The 20,529-nt window shown below is 35.9% G+C and overlaps 4 protein-coding genes across 9 annotated transcripts; 1 reads left to right on the plus strand and 3 right to left on the minus strand.

Moving 5' to 3' along the window:
* On the minus strand, nt 364-3,398 carry LOC104701101 (midasin-like). Of its 2 annotated transcripts, XM_010416737.2 has the most exons (3): nt 2,444-3,398; nt 1,030-2,350; nt 364-649 (listed from the first exon to the last, which is right to left on the minus strand). In XM_010416737.2, the coding sequence occupies exons 1-2, from the start codon at nt 3,270-3,272 to the stop codon at nt 1,056-1,058; spliced, it is 2,124 nt and encodes a 707-aa protein (XP_010415039.1). In that variant the 5' UTR covers nt 3,273-3,398; the 3' UTR covers nt 364-649; nt 1,030-1,055. The 2 variants fall into 2 exon arrangements, with proteins under 2 accessions (XP_010415039.1, XP_010415038.1); XM_010416736.2 differs by having other exon boundaries at nt 1,030-3,398.
* On the minus strand, nt 3,770-6,937 carry LOC104701102. 3 transcript variants are annotated; one of them, XM_010416739.2, is made up of 3 exons: nt 6,827-6,937; nt 4,436-6,692; nt 3,770-4,055 (listed from the first exon to the last, which is right to left on the minus strand). In XM_010416739.2, exon 2 carries the CDS (start codon nt 6,676-6,678, stop codon nt 4,462-4,464), a length of 2,217 nt encoding a protein of 738 aa, XP_010415041.1. In that variant the 5' UTR covers nt 6,679-6,692; nt 6,827-6,937; the 3' UTR covers nt 3,770-4,055; nt 4,436-4,461. The 3 variants fall into 3 exon arrangements, with proteins under 3 accessions (XP_010415041.1, XP_010415043.1, XP_010415040.1); XM_010416741.2 differs by having other exon boundaries at nt 4,436-5,756; nt 5,850-6,924; XM_010416738.2 differs by having other exon boundaries at nt 4,436-6,928.
* Nucleotides 9,604-12,786, plus strand: LOC104701103 (FK506-binding protein 5-like). Of its 3 annotated transcripts, none has more exons than XM_010416743.2 (3): nt 9,604-9,698; nt 9,835-12,118; nt 12,489-12,786. In XM_010416743.2, the coding sequence occupies exon 2, from the start codon at nt 9,849-9,851 to the stop codon at nt 12,090-12,092; it is 2,244 nt and encodes a 747-aa protein (XP_010415045.1). In that variant the 5' UTR covers nt 9,604-9,698; nt 9,835-9,848; the 3' UTR covers nt 12,093-12,118; nt 12,489-12,786. The 3 variants fall into 3 exon arrangements, with proteins under 3 accessions (XP_010415045.1, XP_010415044.1, XP_010415046.1); XM_010416744.2 differs by having other exon boundaries at nt 9,611-10,704; nt 10,798-12,118; XM_010416742.2 differs by having other exon boundaries at nt 9,610-12,118.
* On the minus strand, nt 13,131-15,387 carry LOC104701104. The gene is made up of 2 exons (XM_010416745.2): nt 15,224-15,387; nt 13,131-14,805 (listed from the first exon to the last, which is right to left on the minus strand). Exon 2 carries the CDS (start codon nt 14,508-14,510, stop codon nt 13,422-13,424), a length of 1,089 nt encoding a protein of 362 aa, XP_010415047.1. The 5' UTR covers nt 14,511-14,805; nt 15,224-15,387; the 3' UTR covers nt 13,131-13,421.

Here is a 20,529-nt window from a genome sequence, read left to right on the forward strand (position 1 = left end):
GGATTGTTATGCTCTGACAATACTATATTTGAAGCCCTCTCTTTCTTGGCTTTCTTCTCCCTCTTCTGCATTCCCGTGGTATCCATGTGCTTGCTTGTTTACTTCCTGGTTTCAGATTCCACGGCCCTGAACTAATCAGCCTTTTTACCCTTTTTTCTTCGAACTCATGACATTGAGAGATCATCAGGCACCTATGATGTCCGAGCATTTATAATTTTAATTTTTCGAATAGAATATGACGGCTTTATATAAGGCTTTCACAATCTGCTCATTTATATCTTTGTGACTTTGTCTGGTCCGGGACTAAAATGTCCAAGTGACATTCGTAGGTGGTGGTAGCTTGAAATCAAGTTCCAATGGTCATTAAGTAAAATAAGTAACCCACATATTAAACAAATTGACTGTTCCACATCACTTCACCTAATAAGTAATAACCATTACCATCAGTGTCCTAACATCAGAAGATAAAAAAGGAACTATCTCTATAACCTCCACAATAACAGATATTCGAAGAATCCTGAAACGTAGTTTTCTCATATTACACAGCCTAAATCTCTACCTAAAGGATAACAACAACACAAGTACGAGCATCCAATCCATTGAGCCACATCATCGTTTACTTCTCTTGATGCCTGCCGATACTTTTCACCTGAAATAAAAGATCAACTATTCTTTTTGAATCCAAACTCAAGATCAACCATTCTTCAACAAGCTTATGAAGAATCAATATAATTCCCATTAAGAAAAAGAAAAACAAAGACATAGCTCATCACTTAATCTTTATGTATGTGTTAATGGGGTCTTAACTTACTAGCTTGAATCTACCGGGCTATTATGCATATGCCTCTTCTAATTTTACCTACCCTGACAAATCTACACCTATGTTATTACTGCCATCCATAATAAAAGACAAAAAAAGAAAAAACTATGCATTCAGAGATACAACACACCAGCTTTCAAACCAGTAGACTTTCTTGTATATCTTGTATAGCTTAAGCATTCAGACAGGAACAAAAGAAGCAGGTTTACCTGAACCATGCCTGAAGGGACTACATCTAGGCTGGAAGACATGGTGCTGCATCCTCCTCGCCTAAAGACACAACATAAGGCTTAACTTTGAATGTCTCAGTTATCGTATAGCTGAGCTCGTAAATCACCGCTTTCGTCCCAAAAATACTAAACCTTCCTGCGCTGTTGTAAGCAACCTTGGCATCAGCACCCTTCCTGTAAACTACTCTGGCCCGGTTATTTTCCTTGTCAACTTCAGTTTGCGACTCCCTTATTGGTCCAAAATGCCTAAACATTTTACTCAGGCTCTTCTCAGGAGGTATAGTATCCGCTTCAGAAAACTTCATTACAAGTTCAGCTGGTGCATTCTCATCAAAGTTTGCCGGTTTGTCTGAGACTGAAAGAGGAATATGGATCTGAGTCTGTCGTCTTTTGTATGGTCGACGAGTTCTTTGAACCTGAGCAGGTTTCAACTCAACTGGCACAACTTGATAATTTCCTTTCTCGGTTGGTGGTGTCTGCTCTTCACCACCATTATGGATCACTCTGTCAGTCCAGTATGTGTCTCCCATTTCCTCAAACTCGAATGCTTCAGTTCCTGCTACATCAGAATTGGATGGTCTACCTCTTTTTTTGCCCACCTTTTCTGGGGGACCTTGCTGCAAAGCCGAGGAGTTTCGGAAATCTAAGAAAAAACCAGCAGCAATTTCAGATACAACGTTCTCTTTATCAGGGTCTGTTGCTGCATAGTGAAGCTGGGTCACAAAGCTCTCAACAGAGAGAGTTTCATCATCAGAGTTACTACCCTTCAAAACTAAAGAAGATCCTGTCATCTGACTAGCAGCTCTGGCTATGCACGCACCAATCTTAAAGGAGGGCCTTTCTGCAAAAGACACCTTTGCCAATGAGACAGTCTTCGTACCTTCTCCTGGTGAATCCTCACTCAGGACATCAGCCTTTCGTTTCACACCATTGGTCTTAACATCAGAACCAGCTTCATCATCAGCAAAAGCAGAATTACTGGGATCTTCTTCCATTCCTGTATCTTCCTTTTGGTTTGGATCGATACTTCGGAATTCACGAGTTATGATGTCCTCTGCCTCTATCACTGCATCTTTTTGATCTGCCGTTTTCGTATCCAAGCATTCATGATCTTTACTTTCTTTAGATCCCAAAATTGCATCAGAGGCCTCTTGTGAGCAATCTGTAGCAGCAGCTGGAGATTGCGCTCCAGAAGCAACAGGTGCTTCACTGGATCCATTTTCAATAGCAACCGTGGCAGCTTTCTTATCCTCTTTCAAAGAGACATTCCTGGTGTCGGTTTTAAGGTCTTGTATATTCCCTGACCAAGATGATACACCACTGAAATCAATAAAGTTGGTAATATCAGAAGTTGGATCAAAAAGAGCATTATGATCCAACGGTTCAACTTCACCTGGAGCAGCATCTTCAGAGGGACTGTTTGGGTTTGCTAAATCAGCATTATCTTTCGGTTCGTCAATTGCCATTTCACTTACCACATCAGCTTCAGCAACTGGAGGAATATCTTGGGTTTGTACTACACCCGCAGAGTCATCGCAAGCACTACTATCCAAAGCTTCACCTACTTTAACATCATCTTCCACCAGTTCCTCTGCCGCATAATCAATCTCCGTGGCTTCTCCTTTTTCTTCTTCATTGGTTATTTTTTCTTCATCATTTACTTCAGCAGCAGAGCTAGCTTCCAAAACAGTACCTGGATTTACTTGCTCAGCATCTTTGGTCTCGGATCCCACAGTCTCTTCGAGATTCTTTGTGGATTGCTTCTCTTGGTCAGCTTTCTTTTCAGTAACAGAAACCATCTCTGCATCTACTGAACTTTGCTGGGACTTTTCAGAGTGAACATTTTGTTCAGCATCACCACTATCCTCAACTTCACAACTTGCCTTGTCATTAGCAGTTACCTCATTCCCACCAGAGATTACAGTTTCCCCTTCTCCTCCACTCTTAACTTGAGATTTAGCAACCGTCTTCACCTCAGCATCTCCATCAATTTCAGGGTCCGTGACAGTCAGTGCAACATCTTCATCAGCTTTCACATCAGAAACCAAATTATCCTTATTGCCATCTTCTACATCTGAATCCGAAACATGTACCGTGTTGTTTGTATCCTCACCATCATCTAGGGTTTCAGTTTTAGAAGATATACCTAATCCCTTAGCAGCTTCTTCTTCCTCCTCAATGGAATCACCAACGAACTCACTCTCCTCTCTCTGTTCCTCCATTGAAGCTATCTGGGCTGCAGCTCAAAGATGGATCTTTTAAACAAACAAATTGCGAAACTTGGGAGATGGGTATCCACAATTAGGATGAAAAGTTCCAGATTTCGATGGAATCAGCAACGAGAAAGCTCAAGTTNGGATTGTTATGCTCTGACAATACTATATTTGAAGCCCTCTCTTTCTTGGCTTTCTTCTCCCTCTTCTGCATTCCCGTGGTATCCATGTGCTTGCTTGTTTACTTCCTGGTTTCAGATTCCACGGCCCTGAACTAATCAGCCTTTTTACCCTTTTTTCTTCGAACTCATGACATTGAGAGATCATCAGGCACCTATGATGTCCGAGCATTTATAATTTTAATTTTTCGAATAGAATATGACGGCTTTATATAAGGCTTTCACAATCTGCTCATTTATATCTTTGTGACTTTGTCTGGTCCGGGACTAAAATGTCCAAGTGACATTCGTAGGTGGTGGTAGCTTGAAATCAAGTTCCAATGGTCATTAAGTAAAATAAGTAACCCACATATTAAACAAATTGACTGTTCCACATCACTTCACCTAATAAGTAATAACCATTACCATCAGTGTCCTAACATCAGAAGATAAAAAAGGAACTATCTCTATAACCTCCACAATAACAGATATTCGAAGAATCCTGAAACGTAGTTTTCTCATATTACACAGCCTAAATCTCTACCTAAAGGATAACAACAACACAAGTACGAGCATCCAATCCATTGAGCCACATCATCGTTTACTTCTCTTGATGCCTGCCGATACTTTTCACCTGAAATAAAAGATCAACTATTCTTTTTGAATCCAAACTCAAGATCAACCATTCTTCAACAAGCTTATGAAGAATCAATATAATTCCCATTAAGAAAAAGAAAAACAAAGACATAGCTCATCACTTAATCTTTATGTATGTGTTAATGGGGTCTTAACTTACTAGCTTGAATCTACCGGGCTATTATGCATATGCCTCTTCTAATTTTACCTACCCTGACAAATCTACACCTATGTTATTACTGCCATCCATAATAAAAGACAAAAAAAGAAAAAACTATGCATTCAGAGATACAACACACCAGCTTTCAAACCAGTAGACTTTCTTGTATATCTTGTATAGCTTAAGCATTCAGACAGGAACAAAAGAAGCAGGTTTACCTGAACCATGCCTGAAGGGACTACATCTAGGCTGGAAGACATGGTGCTGCATCCTCCTCGCCTAAAGACACAACATAAGGCTTAACTTTGAATGTCTCAGTTATCGTATAGCTGAGCTCGTAAATCACCGCTTTCGTCCCAAAAATACTAAACCTTCCTGCGCTGTTGTAAGCAACCTTGGCATCAGCACCCTTCCTGTAAACTACTCTGGCCCGGTTATTTTCCTTGTCAACTTCAGTTTGCGACTCCCTTATTGGTCCAAAATGCCTAAACATTTTACTCAGGCTCTTCTCAGGAGGTATAGTATCCGCTTCAGAAAACTTCATTACAAGTTCAGCTGGTGCATTCTCATCAAAGTTTGCCGGTTTGTCTGAGACTGAAAGAGGAATATGGATCTGAGTCTGTCGTCTTTTGTATGGTCGACGAGTTCTTTGAACCTGAGCAGGTTTCAACTCAACTGGCACAACTTGATAATTTCCTTTCTCGGTTGGTGGTGTCTGCTCTTCACCACCATTATGGATCACTCTGTCAGTCCAGTATGTGTCTCCCATTTCCTCAAACTCGAATGCTTCAGTTCCTGCTACATCAGAATTGGATGGTCTACCTCTTTTTTTGCCCACCTTTTCTGGGGGACCTTGCTGCAAAGCCGAGGAGTTTCGGAAATCTAAGAAAAAACCAGCAGCAATTTCAGATACAACGTTCTCTTTATCAGGGTCTGTTGCTGCATAGTGAAGCTGGGTCACAAAGCTCTCAACAGAGAGAGTTTCATCATCAGAGTTACTACCCTTCAAAACTAAAGAAGATCCTGTCATCTGACTAGCAGCTCTGGCTATGCACGCACCAATCTTAAAGGAGGGCCTTTCTGCAAAAGACACCTTTGCCAATGAGACAGTCTTCGTACCTTCTCCTGGTGAATCCTCACTCAGGACATCAGCCTTTCGTTTCACACCATTGGTCTTAACATCAGAACCAGCTTCATCATCAGCAAAAGCAGAATTACTGGGATCTTCTTCCATTCCTGTATCTTCCTTTTGGTTTGGATCGATACTTCGGAATTCACGAGTTATGATGTCCTCTGCCTCTATCACTGCATCTTTTTGATCTGCCGTTTTCGTATCCAAGCATTCATGATCTTTACTTTCTTTAGATCCCAAAATTGCATCAGAGGCCTCTTGTGAGCAATCTGTAGCAGCAGCTGGAGATTGCGCTCCAGAAGCAACAGGTGCTTCACTGGATCCATTTTCAATAGCAACCGTGGCAGCTTTCTTATCCTCTTTCAAAGAGACATTCCTGGTGTCGGTTTTAAGGTCTTGTATATTCCCTGACCAAGATGATACACCACTGAAATCAATAAAGTTGGTAATATCAGAAGTTGGATCAAAAAGAGCATTATGATCCAACGGTTCAACTTCACCTGGAGCAGCATCTTCAGAGGGACTGTTTGGGTTTGCTAAATCAGCATTATCTTTCGGTTCGTCAATTGCCATTTCACTTACCACATCAGCTTCAGCAACTGGAGGAATATCTTGGGTTTGTACTACACCCGCAGAGTCATCGCAAGCACTACTATCCAAAGCTTCACCTACTTTAACATCATCTTCCACCAGTTCCTCTGCCGCATAATCAATCTCCGTGGCTTCTCCTTTTTCTTCTTCATTGGTTATTTTTTCTTCATCATTTACTTCAGCAGCAGAGCTAGCTTCCAAAACAGTACCTGGATTTACTTGCTCAGCATCTTTGGTCTCGGATCCCACAGTCTCTTCGAGATTCTTTGTGGATTGCTTCTCTTGGTCAGCTTTCTTTTCAGTAACAGAAACCATCTCTGCATCTACTGAACTTTGCTGGGACTTTTCAGAGTGAACATTTTGTTCAGCATCACCACTATCCTCAACTTCACAACTTGCCTTGTCATTAGCAGTTACCTCATTCCCACCAGAGATTACAGTTTCCCCTTCTCCTCCACTCTTAACTTGAGATTTAGCAACCATCTTCACCTCAGCATCTCCATCAATTTCAGGGTCCGTGACAGTCAGTGCAACATCTTCATCAGCTTTCACATCAGAAACCAAATTATCCTTATTGCCATCTTCTACATCTGAATCCGAAACATGTACCGTGTTGTTTGTATCCTCACCATCATCTAGGGTTTCAGTTTTAGAAGATATACCTAATCCCTTAGCAGCTTCTTCTTCCTCCTCAATGGAATCACCAACGAACTCACTCTCCTCTCTCTGTTCCTCCATTGAAGCTATCTGGGCTGCAGCTCAAAGATGGATCTTTTAAACAAACAAATTGCGAAACTTGGGAGATGGGTATCCACAATTAGGATGAAAAGTTCCAGATTTCGATGGAATCAGCAACGAGAAAGCTCAAGTTTTTTTTGGAATTTACCTCTTTAAGATGTTGCGAAGATCGGAGAGTGGTAAAGAAACATAAAAGGGAAGAGCTTTGTGGTGAGAAGAAGAAAGAGAGAAACCACCTTCGATCCGATTTACTCGAACCAGCTTACTTTTTTTTTTAGACATAACCCCTCACTTTTTTGTCATGTTTTGTTTTTAAGATTAAACTTTTCAATTTGTGCACTTTGAGTTAAAAATGGGTGCTAATTATAGACTTAGATGTCTATGCATCCAACCATTCATCTTAGCTAGAATCTTTTAAAGGAGAGAATCACAATCAGAGATTGAAAGCTTTATAGAGCATAAAGGAAACTCAAGTAACGAAATAACAAAGGAGGTATTGAACTTGGATTTGGAAGGATTTTGTAGGATTTTAATATTTTAGAATTTTGAAGGCTTTGTGTGTGTGACTTTTCTAATCTTCATAGCTAAATATACTTGAACCATGTTTTATATTTTCTTCAGATTTGTCGTGTTTAGTGGCGTTGATTCTACTGCAACAAAAACAAAAAAATGAACTATCATGATTCAGTGTGTTGGACATGGTTGATCTTTTCTTTTTTTACAATTCAAAATCTTTATTTTTTATATATAAATATTTTATTAGACAATGAATATGAGTCTCTCAACTGTTTTCAAAATGTCAATATATAAATCTAGGTTTTTATTAACATGTATCTTTAATATATTTTGCCATGAATGGTTGTTAAACCTCTATTACAACATTTTTTCTTTTCTGAATGACTAAAAATAGAAGAAAGTAAAGTTGATGGGTTGATTAAAATTGTTACTCCTTCTGTATTAGAAAAGATGATGTTTTAGAATTTTTACCCAGATTAAAAAAAAAATGATGTGTTATTGTTAATTACTTTTGTTTTCTACTCCTTTTACTACTTATTTAGTTGTGCTTTTCTAACATTTGTCATTCAATTGCATGCATACATTGAATTATGTATTGTAAAAAAAAAAAAAAAAAATAGTTATTTGATTTTGAAAATAAAAATGCATTAAATGTACTAAATAAAATCATCTCTTGTGACACAAAGAAATATCCTAAAACATCATCATTTGTGATATAGAGGGAGGGAGTATTGAATTAAGAGTGCAAAGAATACAAGAAAACAGTTCACTAAATCTTAAACTAAGATTTATAAAAGTAATTTGATCATTTGTTTTTTTTATAAAATGCATTGTAGGAATACTCAATACTGAATGATGATGTATGCTAACCTTTGTTGGGATAGCTTAATGAGCCGAAGTTCTTGCTCTCAAACTAAACCAGTAATAGATTTGGTCAATATACCTCTCAAGCTTGAAATACCTCTAATGAGGTTAAGACACGAGAGACCATGTTAAGCAACTATTCATGGAGTTAACATTTAAATTTAGATGATGTAGTATAAATATAAAAGTCAGAAAAGTATAAAGAAAAACCACATTGCATTCCTATTATTTACAAATATTGATATGTTAAAAATTAATATAACAATATATTTGTCTGTAACCTCCCATTTTATTACCATAGTATTGCTCTCACAATTTTTTTAATGTTTAAAATATATTAATGTGCACTTATTCCACTTTTGTACTTTCATATGTTACTATTGGCATATTGGTTGTTAATTATCTATATATTTAAATTAAAGATTGGATAAGGAAAATGACTAATATGGCCAAGCAAGATCATTTACTTTGAAATTTCATATTAGTGACTCTAGATGGTGGATACGATGGAGATGGTGGATATGATGGAGTACTTGATGAGCTCTCAAGTATCAAGGATTGAAACTATGTTAATCTGGTCTCCGAGGTCCCATGCTTCCAAGTCCAAGTCTTCGACTGTTAGCTCTACACCGTGTTTCAAAAATCGGGCGCCTAGCCGATTAATTGGGCATATAATCGTTAGGCAGTGGTATACCGCCGGGTTTAATGTGTAATCGGTTAACAAAATCAGTTTACCGATTGATCTCCGAATTATCCGATTTTTGACAAAAATCGCCGATTTATTGTTTCAAAAATTAGATATTTATTTGGTTAAAAAACGTTTTGGACCTCAAAGCCCATTGTTCTGAGTAAAAATTGATCTGATTTATTTAATAGTTGGGTATTTATTTGATTAAAAACGTTTTGGACCTTAAAGCATGCTTTTTGTGAGTAAAAATTGATCTGAGAACGTTTTTTCTTCTTCTTCTTCTCTCGACTTCTACTTCTTTTTTTGGAATGTAATCATGTATTAATGTTTTTGTTTTATAAGATTTAAATATATATTATTAAAATTATAAAAATATACTAAAATTTATATAAAAACTAGTCCCCGATTAATCCCCATTTAATCTCCGATTTTTTTGCTAGGCGCTAGGCCTATCCTCGCCGCCCGACTAGCGCCTAGCGATTTCTTAATCAGGGGCTCTACATAATTCTATAACATATTTTTTGTTTGCTAATATTAAAATTATATTATATTTATTTTTTTTAGATATCATATTTTGATTAGCTAAAATAAGAGAAGTGAATTGAAAAGTTCACCCTTACTCTAGACTCAAATATATATATATTTTCTAGTTTTTAAAATGGCAAAGTTTTTTTTTTGAACAAAGAAAACGTTCTTTAATTAGCACCCATTTTAAACTCAAAGTGCACAATTACAGCATAACTGAAAGGGTTATTTCAGCCCCCTTTGAAAAGTTTAATCTTAAAAACAAAACATGATAAAAAGTGAGGGGTCATGTCTAAAAAATAAAAGTAAGCTGGTTCGAGTAAATCGGATCGAAGGTTTTTTCTCTTTCTTCTTCTTCTTCTCACCACAAAGCTCTTCCCTTTTGTGTTTCTTTACCACTCTCCGATCCTCGCAACATCTTAAAGAGGTAAATTCCCAAAAAAAAGTTGAGCTTTCTCGTTGTTGATTCCGTCGAAATCTGCAACTTTTCATCCTAATTGTGAATACCCATTCCCCCAAGTTTCGCAATTTGTGTGTTTAAAAGATCCATCTTTGAGCTGCAGCTCAGATAGTTTCAATGGAGGAACAGAGAGAGGAGAGTGAGTTCATTGGTGAATCCATGGAGGAAGAAGAAGAAGCTGCTAAGGGATTAGGTATATCTTCTAAAACTGAAACCCTAGATGGTGAGGATACAAACAACACGGTACAGGTTTCGGATTCAGATGTAGAAGATGGCAATAAGGATAATTTGGTTTCTGATGTGAAAGCTGATAAAGATGATGTTGAGGAGACTAAAGATAGCGTTGGTGATGATGTTGCACTGACTGATGCTGCTATCACGGAGCCTCAAATTGATGGAGATGCTGAGGTGGAGATGAATGGTGAGACGGCTGCTAAGTCTCAAGTTAAGAGTGCAGGAGAAGGGCAAAGTGTAATCTCTGGTGTGAATGAGGTAACTGCTGATGACAAGGCAAGTTGTGAAGTTGAGCAAAGTTCAGTAGGTGCCGAGATGCTTTCTGTTGCTGAAAAGAAAGCTGACCAAGAGAAGCAATCCACAAACAATATCGAAGAGGATGATAAAAGAATGGGTGTTGATAGCAAACAAGAAAATGAAGAGAATGTGGGATCAGATACTAAAGATACTGTTTTGGAAGCTAGCTCTGCTGCTGAAGTAAATGATGAAGAAAAAATAACCAATGAAGAAGGAGAAGCCACGGAGATTGATTATGCGGCAGAGGAACTGGTGGAAGATGATGTTAAAGTAGGTGAAGCTTTGGATAGTAGTGCTTGCGATGACTCTGCGGGTGTAGTACAAACCCAAGATATTCCTCCAGTTGCTGAAGCTGATGTGGTAAGTGAAATGGCAATTGACGAACCGAAAGATAATGCTGATTTAGCAAACCCAAACAGTCCCTCTGAAGATGCTGCTCCAGGTGAAGTTGAACCGTTGGATCATAATGCTCTTTTTGATCCAACTTCTGATATTACCAACTTTATTGATTTCAGTGGTGTATCATCTTGGTCAGGGAATATACAAGACCTTAAAACCGACACCAGGAATGTCTCTTTGAAAGAGGATAAGAAAGCTGCCACGGTTGCTATTGAAAATGGATCCAGTGAAGCACCTGTTGCTTCTGGAGCGCAATCTCCAGCTGCTGCTACAGATTGCTCACAAGAGGCCTCTGATGCAATTTTGGGATCTAAAGAAAGTAAAGATCATGAATGCTTGGATACGAAAACGGCAGATCAAAAAGATGCAGTGATAGAGGCAGAGGACATCATAACTCGTGAATTCCAAAGTATCGATCCAAACCAAAAGGAAGATACAGGAATGGAAGAAGATCCCAGTAATTCTGCTTTTGCTGATGATGAAGCTGGTTCTGATGTTAAGACCAATGGTGTGAAACGAAAGGCTGATGTCCTGAGTGAGGATTCACCAGGAGAAGGTACGAAGACTGTCTCATTGGCAAAGGTGTCTTTTGCAGAAAGGCCCTCCTTTAAGATTGGTGCGTGCATAGCCAGAGCTGCTAGTCAGATGACAGGATCTTCTTTAGTTTTGAAGGGTAGTAACTCTGATGATGAAACTCTCTCTGTTGAGAGCTTTGTGACCCAGCTTCACTATGCAGCAACAGACCCTGATAAAGAGAACGTTGTATCTGAAATTGCTGCTGGTTTTTTCTTAGATTTCCGAAACTCCTCGGCTTTGCAGCAAGGTCCCCCAGAAAAGGTGGGCAAAAAAAGAGGTAGACCATCCAATTCTGATGTAGCAGGAACTGAAGCATTCGAGTTTGAGGAAATGGGAGACACATACTGGACTGACAGAGTGATCCATAATGGTGGTGAAGAGCAGACACCACCAACCGAGAAAGGAAATTATCAAGTTGTGCCAGTTGAGTTGAAACCTGCTCAGGTTCAAAGAACTCGTCGACCATACAAAAGACGACAGACTCAGATCCATATTCCTCTTTCAGTCTCAGACAAACCGGCAAACTTTGATGAGAATGCACCAGCTGAACTTGTAATGAAGTTTTCTGAAGCGGATACTATACCTCCTGAGAAGAGCCTGAGTAAAATGTTTAGGCATTTTGGACCAATAAGGGAGTCGCAAACTGAAGTTGACAAGGAAAATAACCGGGCCAGAGTAGTTTACAGGAAGGGTGCTGATGCCAAGGTTGCTTACAACAGCGCAGGAAGGTTTAGTATTTTTGGGACGAAAGCGGTGATTTACGAGCTCAGCTATACGATAACTGAGACATTCAAAGTTAAGCCTTATGTTGTGTCTTTAGGTGAGGAGGATGCAGCACCATGTCTTCCAGCCTAGATGTAGTCCCTTCAGGCATGGTTCAGGTAAACCTGCTTCTTTTGTTCCTGTCTGAATGCTTAAGCTATACAAGATATACAAGAAAGCCTACTGGTTTGAAAGCTGGTGTGTTGTATCTCTGAATGCATAGTATTTTCTTTTATTATGGATGATAGTAATATCATAGGTGTAGATTTTTCAGTGTAGGTAGAATGATTAGAGACATGTGCATAATAGCCCGGTGTATTCAAGGTAGGAAGTTAAGACCCCATTAACACATACATAAAGATTAAGTGATGGGCCACATGTCTTTGCTTGTTGTGTTTTTCTTTTTCTTAAAGGGAATCATATGGATTCTTCATAAGGGGTCCTAAATTGAGCTTGGATTCAAACAGAATGGTTGATCTTGTATTTCAGGTGAAAAGAATTGGCAGGCATCAAGAGAAGTAAACGATGATGTGGCTCAATGGATTGGATGCTCTTGCTTGTCTTGTTGTTATCCTTTAGGTAGAGATTTAGGCTGTGTAATATGAGAAAACTTGTAAGTTCCAGAATTTCTTCGAGTAATGTGTTATTCTGGAGGTTAGAGAGATCGTTCCCTTTTTGCCTTCTGATGAGAACACATTTAATTTGCTGTTACTAAACCAAGTGATGTTAGTGCACGGATGGTAATGGTTATTAGGTGGAAGTGATCTGGAGTAGTCAATTTGTTCAATATTTTGGGTTACTTATTTTACTTAATGACCATTGGAACTTGATTTCAAGCTAACACTACCAACGTGTGGCACTTACAAAGTTAGAAAGATATAGATGAGAAGATTGTTAAAACCTTATATAAAACCGTCATGAGAACGAAGTTATATGCTCGGACATCATAGGTGCTTGATGATCTCTCGATGCCATCATAAGAAATACGTTCAAAACTTTTTGTTCCCCAAGTTAAAATTACATATGCTCGGACATCATAGGTGCCATCATAAGTTATAGAAGAGGTTTGTTCTTGAGAAATAAGGGAAGAGGTTTGTTCATGAGAACGAAGAGAAGAGGGTAAAAGGCTCATTAGTTTTGCTTTGTGTGTTTTTTTTTTCTAAATCAAAATTGATCACATAATAAAGGTACAAAAATATGATCCATCAAGCAGAAAACATTTCAAACAACAAACCCTCACAAAGAGTAAACCCCCCTTAAACCCTCCTTTACAGTCAAAGTGTCTTTGCCACAAAACTGAAATTATGCCTTTTTTGCGCAAACATATTCTCATACTTCTTTATCCCTCTCTCTCTCTCTGCTTGTTTCACCAGGAATCTGTACATTGCCAAAAAGCCAAATAGAAACAGCTTTTGGCGCTTTTTAGTTCTCACCTTCAAGAAATAGGCTCAGTTCCACATACCTCTCCTGTGTAGATGATCCCGAGTCTCTCCGACCTCTTAAGCTCAAGCCCTCATCGGTTTGCGAATTATTTGGTGCAAGTAACAGAGCACCACTGCGTTCTTCGGTCACAGCTGTATCCTCTTCATCCGTGTCCCTTAGACCTCTCAGGGCCATGGAATCTGAAACCGGGAAGTAGACAAGCAAGCAAATGGATACCACGGAAAAGCAGAAGAGGGAGAGGAAGGCCAAGAAAGAAAGGGCTTCGAATATAATCTTGTCTGCTGCTGTGAGAACCGACAAACAGAGCATAACAATCCTTAAAGGCAGGAAACTCGAGACCGAGAATATCAAAGTGTATACTCTCTTCTGTAAACGCTTATTAATGACAAGTTTCAGAATCTGCCTTCCAAGCCAGAACAAGTAAGCTGTTAGGACGGCTGCAAACACACCAAGAATGATGGTACTCAGTAGAGGATATGTGCATAAGGCGACCTCATCATGATCAATATAAACTCGGGAATACGTTCTTGTGAAGTCATGTGGCAGCGTTACATAAGAGCCGCTACCACCATTTAGGCGGGACTCGGATAACACAACCGCAAGTTGAAGAGCAAGCATCGGGAGACAATAAAGAATAATATAACCCGCTGTATTCCTGTTCCATTTCCCGCTCAGAGCCCCTGACTCCATCTTCAAGGGAGCACGCAGAAGAAACATGAGAGTCAGAAAGAGGCAAGGCTCCGCAAATCCTAGATTGGAAACGATGTACCACTTGCAGACGTTTTCTTGCCATCTCAGATCCAAGCCGCTCAACAGCCTTCTGTGACGCCTCAACAAACTCAAACGAAAAATCTCACCAACAGCCCACCAGATAGCAAAAAGAATGAATGTGATTCGGATAATCCAGGGACCACTGAAGTAACCAAGTTGAATATACCCTTGCTTACGAACGTGAGACTGGAAGTAGAAGGAGTAAGCGATGCAAAGGAGACCCAAAAGAAGTAGCAGAGCGACTAGACATATCGTCACAACGCCGAATGCATCGGGAACTAATTTTGTCAGGGGCATCACCCAAAACACAGTATCCACGCATGCTCTCTACCAGCATGGATGCAGAAAAGTTCTCTAGCAGCAGCAGTAAAATGTGCCTTTCTCTCCCAACAATATTTTCCAGATTAGTAACTACTCATCGATGAATATAAAAAAAAGTAAGAACCTTTCAACTCACAACCATACGAAAGCTATCAAAAGTCCACCAATTAGCTTTTTTTTTTAGGATTACAAACGAAGCAGCCCAGATCACCCGATATAACTTTTTGTGATCTTGACCCTTAACACTTGATATGCGTGTTACCTACATAAACTGAAACAAAACCAAAAAGGATCAAAACCTTTACCAAAAATTGAAGCAAAGATCTAACAAAACATCTTACCCTAGATCTGAATACAAGACAACAACATCTTCAAAGATTTAAATTATACATTCTATCATCACGGGTAATTAAAAAAAGAGGCATAACCTTCAAGATTAAGACGATTCCCACACAAACCGATTTCATAAATTGACAAATATAAAAGCCAAGTCATAACCTTTTAAGAGATTATATACACAAAACTTCAAACACAGAACAACCAAGTCAAAACAATCAAATACCCAATAATGCAAATACAAAAAAAAATCAAAACTTTTAGATCTAAACAAAGGGAACAACAAGACCCATCAGAAAAAAAAAGGAACCAAATTTTTTATGAAAGAAACTGGTGAAAAAAGAGAGGCTTACAAGGAGGAGAATCTGGATCCAAAAGAGTTTTGAAACGGGGAAGATCTGAGCGGAGAGACGGGTTAAAAAAACCTAAGAATCGGAGGAAAGAAATGAGGAAACGAAGCAAAAAATAAAACAGAGAAAGGGAAGGAGGAGAAAGGAAGAAGAAGGAGAGGAGAGATAGAGAGGAGGAAAAAAAAAAAAGATTAGAGAGAGAAGAAGGCGAGAGAGAGGAGAGAGACTCTCCGTTGGTGACAGGCTGTTTCCAGCTGTGACAACCGAAGCCTTTGGATCCGGGTTCGGGTTTTTTTTATGAGTTGTCTTCTGTTTCGGATCCGGGTTCGGGTTTAGTTTCGTGAGTTGTCTTTGGGTGTTTATTTTTTATTTTTTTATTTTAATTTATACGTGGCTCCACCCTGGCGGCGTTTGTCTTTTACTTAATTTGTCTATGTTTTATTAAGGTAAAGTAAAATTTGATATGTGAGATATTATTATAAAAAAGGTCATAATTAAAATATGGCAATGATATAAAAAGTATCCTAGGAGTGAGTTGGAAGTATTTTACATCATAGATTACAAAAATGACACCATATAATATGATGGTCAAAGAGTATATATGTTTAGTTTTGAGAGCTTGTCAAGATGTGAATAGAGGTTGGATTTCTTGGTTTTTAGTGATTTTGGAAGGGGTTTCAGAAAGAAAAGAAATATGATCATGTGTAGTGTATTGTAACTCTCTTTAGGATGTCAAAGAAGTTATCTTAACTAGAGAGACTATATATGAACAAAAACGAAGATATCTTATATATCGCATAAATTTAACATATCTATTTAGAGGGTGTTATTGGATTGAGTTTAATGGATTTTTAAATGTGTGTGATGAGGACCGTCTCAAAATTGTTTATTCAGAAAAATAAATGAATGTATATATTTTGTGAGGTAAATGAAATTTTGAGAAGTATAGGTTATGTACTTTGAAAACATTTTAAACTACATGTAACAAATTATATGTAAGGAAAATATACATTACAAAATTGTCTTAATTTTTTTAGTTTTTTAATCCAGATCTTATTTGGCCGTTATACTTGAATGGAATAAAAAGCAATCGTGTGTTAGAGTATAGATAATTGAGTTTTGTAATTTTTGTTGTTCTTCATTAATCTTTTTTTCTTTTTACTTTTCAGACATTTTAAGAAAACATATTAAAAATCGACCAAAAATACATATTAGGTAGGAATCGACCATATATGTATTACTTTTTTAATTAACAATTTTCTGTGGTGTTATAATATTTTCTAAAATCAACATTTTATTTTATCAATAACAATTTTATTATATAAAGCTTGATATCAAAGTTAGTCGTTAACAAGATCGTGACACGTGTCAAATATATTGATTAGATGTTGACACATGTCAAATATATTGATTAGATGTTGACACATGTCAAATATATTGATTAGATATTGACACATATCAATTTTTTTTCCAATAATCTTAATAGGACAACTAATATATTTACAGAATTTTACATGTTTATATTTTTTAAAAATATATTTTTTCTGAATAAAAAAAAAATTAACAAAATCAATATATTTTCCATTGTATGCTAATTATATTACACGTGTGTTCTCAATAAAATTTGACATGTGTAAGAAAAAAATTAATTTATTAAGCATGTATATTAATCAAGAAAAATGAATAACAAAGTTAAAAAGAATAACATAAGTTATTTAACATAATTTTAGTCGGATATAAATTGTATTTATCGTTGTAATATAAATTTTTATTGTCAGTAAGTGCACAAAACCTTGAAAGAAAATGAACTTAAAAAGAAAAAAAAATCAGTACATGATGTGTATTAGTATAATTTTACATGTTTTATTTTAAAGATTTTATGAATGTAGTAATATGAGAAACCTGGAAAAAAATAGAAAAAAATGAGTTTGTAGGAATGAATTTTGGTTAAATGATGAAAATTGACAAAAGTATTACTTATGAAATTATGACATATAGAAGAATAATATTTAGGATATTTTTACATTACCAAAATATTTTTGGATGTTAACTGAAATTTTTACTGATTATTTTATTGTTAAATTTAAAATACTAACCAATATACATATTATCTCATATGATGCTCATATTATTTTAGTTATTAAAATTTTAATTCTAATCCATGAAGAAGTGAATTCTCAATAAAATTTGACATGTGTAAGAAAAAGATTAATTTATTAAGCATGTATATTAATCAAGAAAAATGAATAACAAAGTTAAAAAGAATAACATAAGTTATTTAACATAATTTTAGTCGGATATAAATTGTATTTATCGTTGTGATATAAATTTTTATTGTAAGTAAGTACACAAAACCTTGAAAGAAAATGAACTTTAAAAGAAAAAAATTCAGTACATGATATGTATTAGTATAGTTTTACATGTTTTATTTTAAAGATTTTATGAATGTAGTAATATGAAAAACCTGGAAAAAAAAAAGAAAAAAATGAGTTTGTAGGAATGAATTTTGGTTAAATGATGAAAATTGACAAAAGTATTACTTATGAAATTATGACATATAGAAGAATAATATTTAGGATATTTTTGCATTACCAAAATTTTTTTTGGATGTTAACTGAATTTTTTACTGATTATTTTTATTGTTAAATTTAAAATACTAACCAATATACATATTATCTCATATGATGCTCATATTATTTATGTTATTAAAATTATAATTCTAATCCATGAAGAAGTGAATTATGGTTTTACGATGTAATAGATAGTTAAATGTTATTATTAAACTGAATGTCTAACGATGAAATTTATTTTAGATTAAAATTTTTTCAAATATTAATATGTATCATTTTTTAGAAAAATCATTTAAGAATATTAGTAATTTTTTATGTTAAATTTTATAATTTCAACACATATATTTTTGTAATGCATATGTTAAAACATAAGATAATTCGAAATAAATTATAATTTATATGAATGAAACTTCAATTATTTGATGAGAATATCTCTATATCTTTATATATGTTTTTATTTTATAAATTTCACTCATTTAAAATTGATTATGACATAAGGTAAAATTAGTACTTATAAGAGATAACAACATAACAAATATATCTTAAATAATATTAATTCTGTTTTTTTTTGCAAATTATATTTTGTTAATTTTAATTTGTATTTTTAATTTTTACTAAGATATAGATTTGATATGATGTATAATTGTGTTTGATATAAAATATTTAGTCTATGCATTAAGATGAAATATGTAATTAAACTTAAAATATAGTTTATTATGATGGTATAGATATTTAAATGATACTCTTTGTGCTATAAGAGTTTTTGGGTAAAAGCACAAAGTCTAATAAACAATAAATATTATGTCATTTATAAAACTTCAACCAATAGGAAAATATATTGCATAGTTCAAATAGTCATAAATTGTTATATTAATAAAAATTATATATATAAATTTGAGAAAATATTATAAAATAGAGCAAAAAAGTCTTAAAACTCTTATTAAAATGAAATATGAGAGATTCATATTCAATATTATATTCAATATTAAAATCTTACAAGATAAAATTTAAAAACATATATATTACTGATTAATTATTCTCAATAAATTTTTTAAATTTTTATCCGCGTAATAACGCGGACGTCCTATTTCCCCCTCTGGTGGATTTGGTACGATATAATAGTTCCAAAGGGGAAATAGGATGTCTTTCCTAATAATACAGACCTTTTCTAGTAACTAATAAAGTTCATAGAAAACCTCTACTATAAGCATCACATTGGATATATGGCGCGCGCTATGACATATGACGACACAGATAGGCCAACCTATGAAAACAACAAAACACCAGCTAAAAGTGACCTCCTAAATATTGAGAAAACATCAGAGCCAAAGCATATAATTTCCAACCAAAATTCGATAAACTTCGTAGAAGCATCTATGAGACAGGCCAAAGAGAAAGAATTGACAACGTGGAGAGAGGCATAAGAGTTAAGAGGTGGATATAAGATTTGTTAGAAGCAAATTTTAACTGCAACAGAAGAGGGTCCACGATCGAGAACCCAAGAATGCAAGAGATACATTTTTCCGCATTTACAATTTTTTATAATATACATGTCCCTGCAGGGAAAGTTGGTAAATGGTAATAACTAGTAACCAAATCAATCCCACGACTCCATCTCTTTATGTTTAGGTATGTACATGTTTCCACTTTATTTCATCTATGGCACGAGAGGAATAACATATATGAAACACGGTGATCACTACGATATCCGCAAACTCGACTTATTAAATTCATTGACAACAGTGTTTGAAACGGCATCAGCTTAATTAGAGACATGGGTGACCATCGCTACGATGACGGCTGAGAGTTGTGGTTATCCACTCGAGAAACTCCGTAAACAAGATCTTGGCTACTTCTTAAAATCTCCACTATGCTCTTAATGTCATTTTTCAAATACTTTCAAATAAACCGAAGCACTCACTGTACACAAGGTTTTTGGTTGAATATAATTTTACATTCAATTAAAAAAAAAATTCTGATTAGTTTGACATAATTAAGATTTTGGAATATTGTTTGAAGGACATCACATATTTAAGCAAATCATGATCAAGCATTTTGAAATCGAAGAAAAATAAAGTGACCGTACAAAATTGTAAAATAGTCGTTCAAAATAGCATATATACAACTGTCACCATGTTGGGTGCAAGTGCAAATCTAGATCTTTCCATCACATATAAAAAAAAATGAAAATGTGGTTTTCGATGTGAAAAAATTCAATAAGACACATCGAGACTAAACAATGCGATTTCATTACTCATCTAATATAATCGGCTTGCATGAGAGCGCAATTGAGACATTGTTGTTGGGAGGAAGCAATGGAATCATTAGGTCTTTAAACTTACAGCTAAGGTAACGTTCATCCAACTGTATGACCATCTTGTCTAAATTCTCTGTGTTTTTCTAAGCATAATTTTTATGAATGAGTTCACATGCTTTGACGCTACAATCCGACGAGACTGTTCAAAATGACCCCATCTTTTGATCTCCAACATTTCTCTGGATTCAAGTCTTGCGAGATCAAGAATTTTGTCAAGAAAACCTCCTGTGCTCAACATAAAATAAAAAGGTTCTTGGATTATTCGAATGATAGTTAAAAGGGAGACCAACGAAAACAAAAGAAGGTGTTTTGGGGAGGGTGTCGATCGACACCAGTTGGGGTGTCGGTCGACACCAATATTTCTGGTTCGACCAAATTGAGTTATTGATCGATTTAGACCGGTTTGGTTTAGGAAAAACTAC

The sequence above is a fragment of the Camelina sativa genome, chromosome 7, assembly GCF_000633955.1.
Source record: "Camelina sativa cultivar DH55 chromosome 7, Cs, whole genome shotgun sequence".
Lineage (NCBI taxonomy): Eukaryota > Viridiplantae > Streptophyta > Magnoliopsida > Brassicales > Brassicaceae > Camelina > Camelina sativa.

What these genes read in the sequence shown, in the direction of transcription:
- LOC104701104 (XM_010416745.2), bottom strand. Translation starts at nt 14,510, where the DNA reads ATGCCCCTGACAAAATTAGTTCCCGATGCATTCGGCGTTGTGACGATA.
- LOC104701102 (XM_010416739.2), bottom strand. Translation starts at nt 6,678, where the DNA reads ATGGAGGAACAGAGAGAGGAGAGTGAGTTCGTTGGTGATTCCATTGAG.
- LOC104701101 (XM_010416736.2), bottom strand. Translation starts at nt 3,272, where the DNA reads ATGGAGGAACAGAGAGAGGAGAGTGAGTTCGTTGGTGATTCCATTGAG.
- LOC104701103 (XM_010416743.2), top strand. Translation starts at nt 9,849, where the DNA reads ATGGAGGAACAGAGAGAGGAGAGTGAGTTCATTGGTGAATCCATGGAG.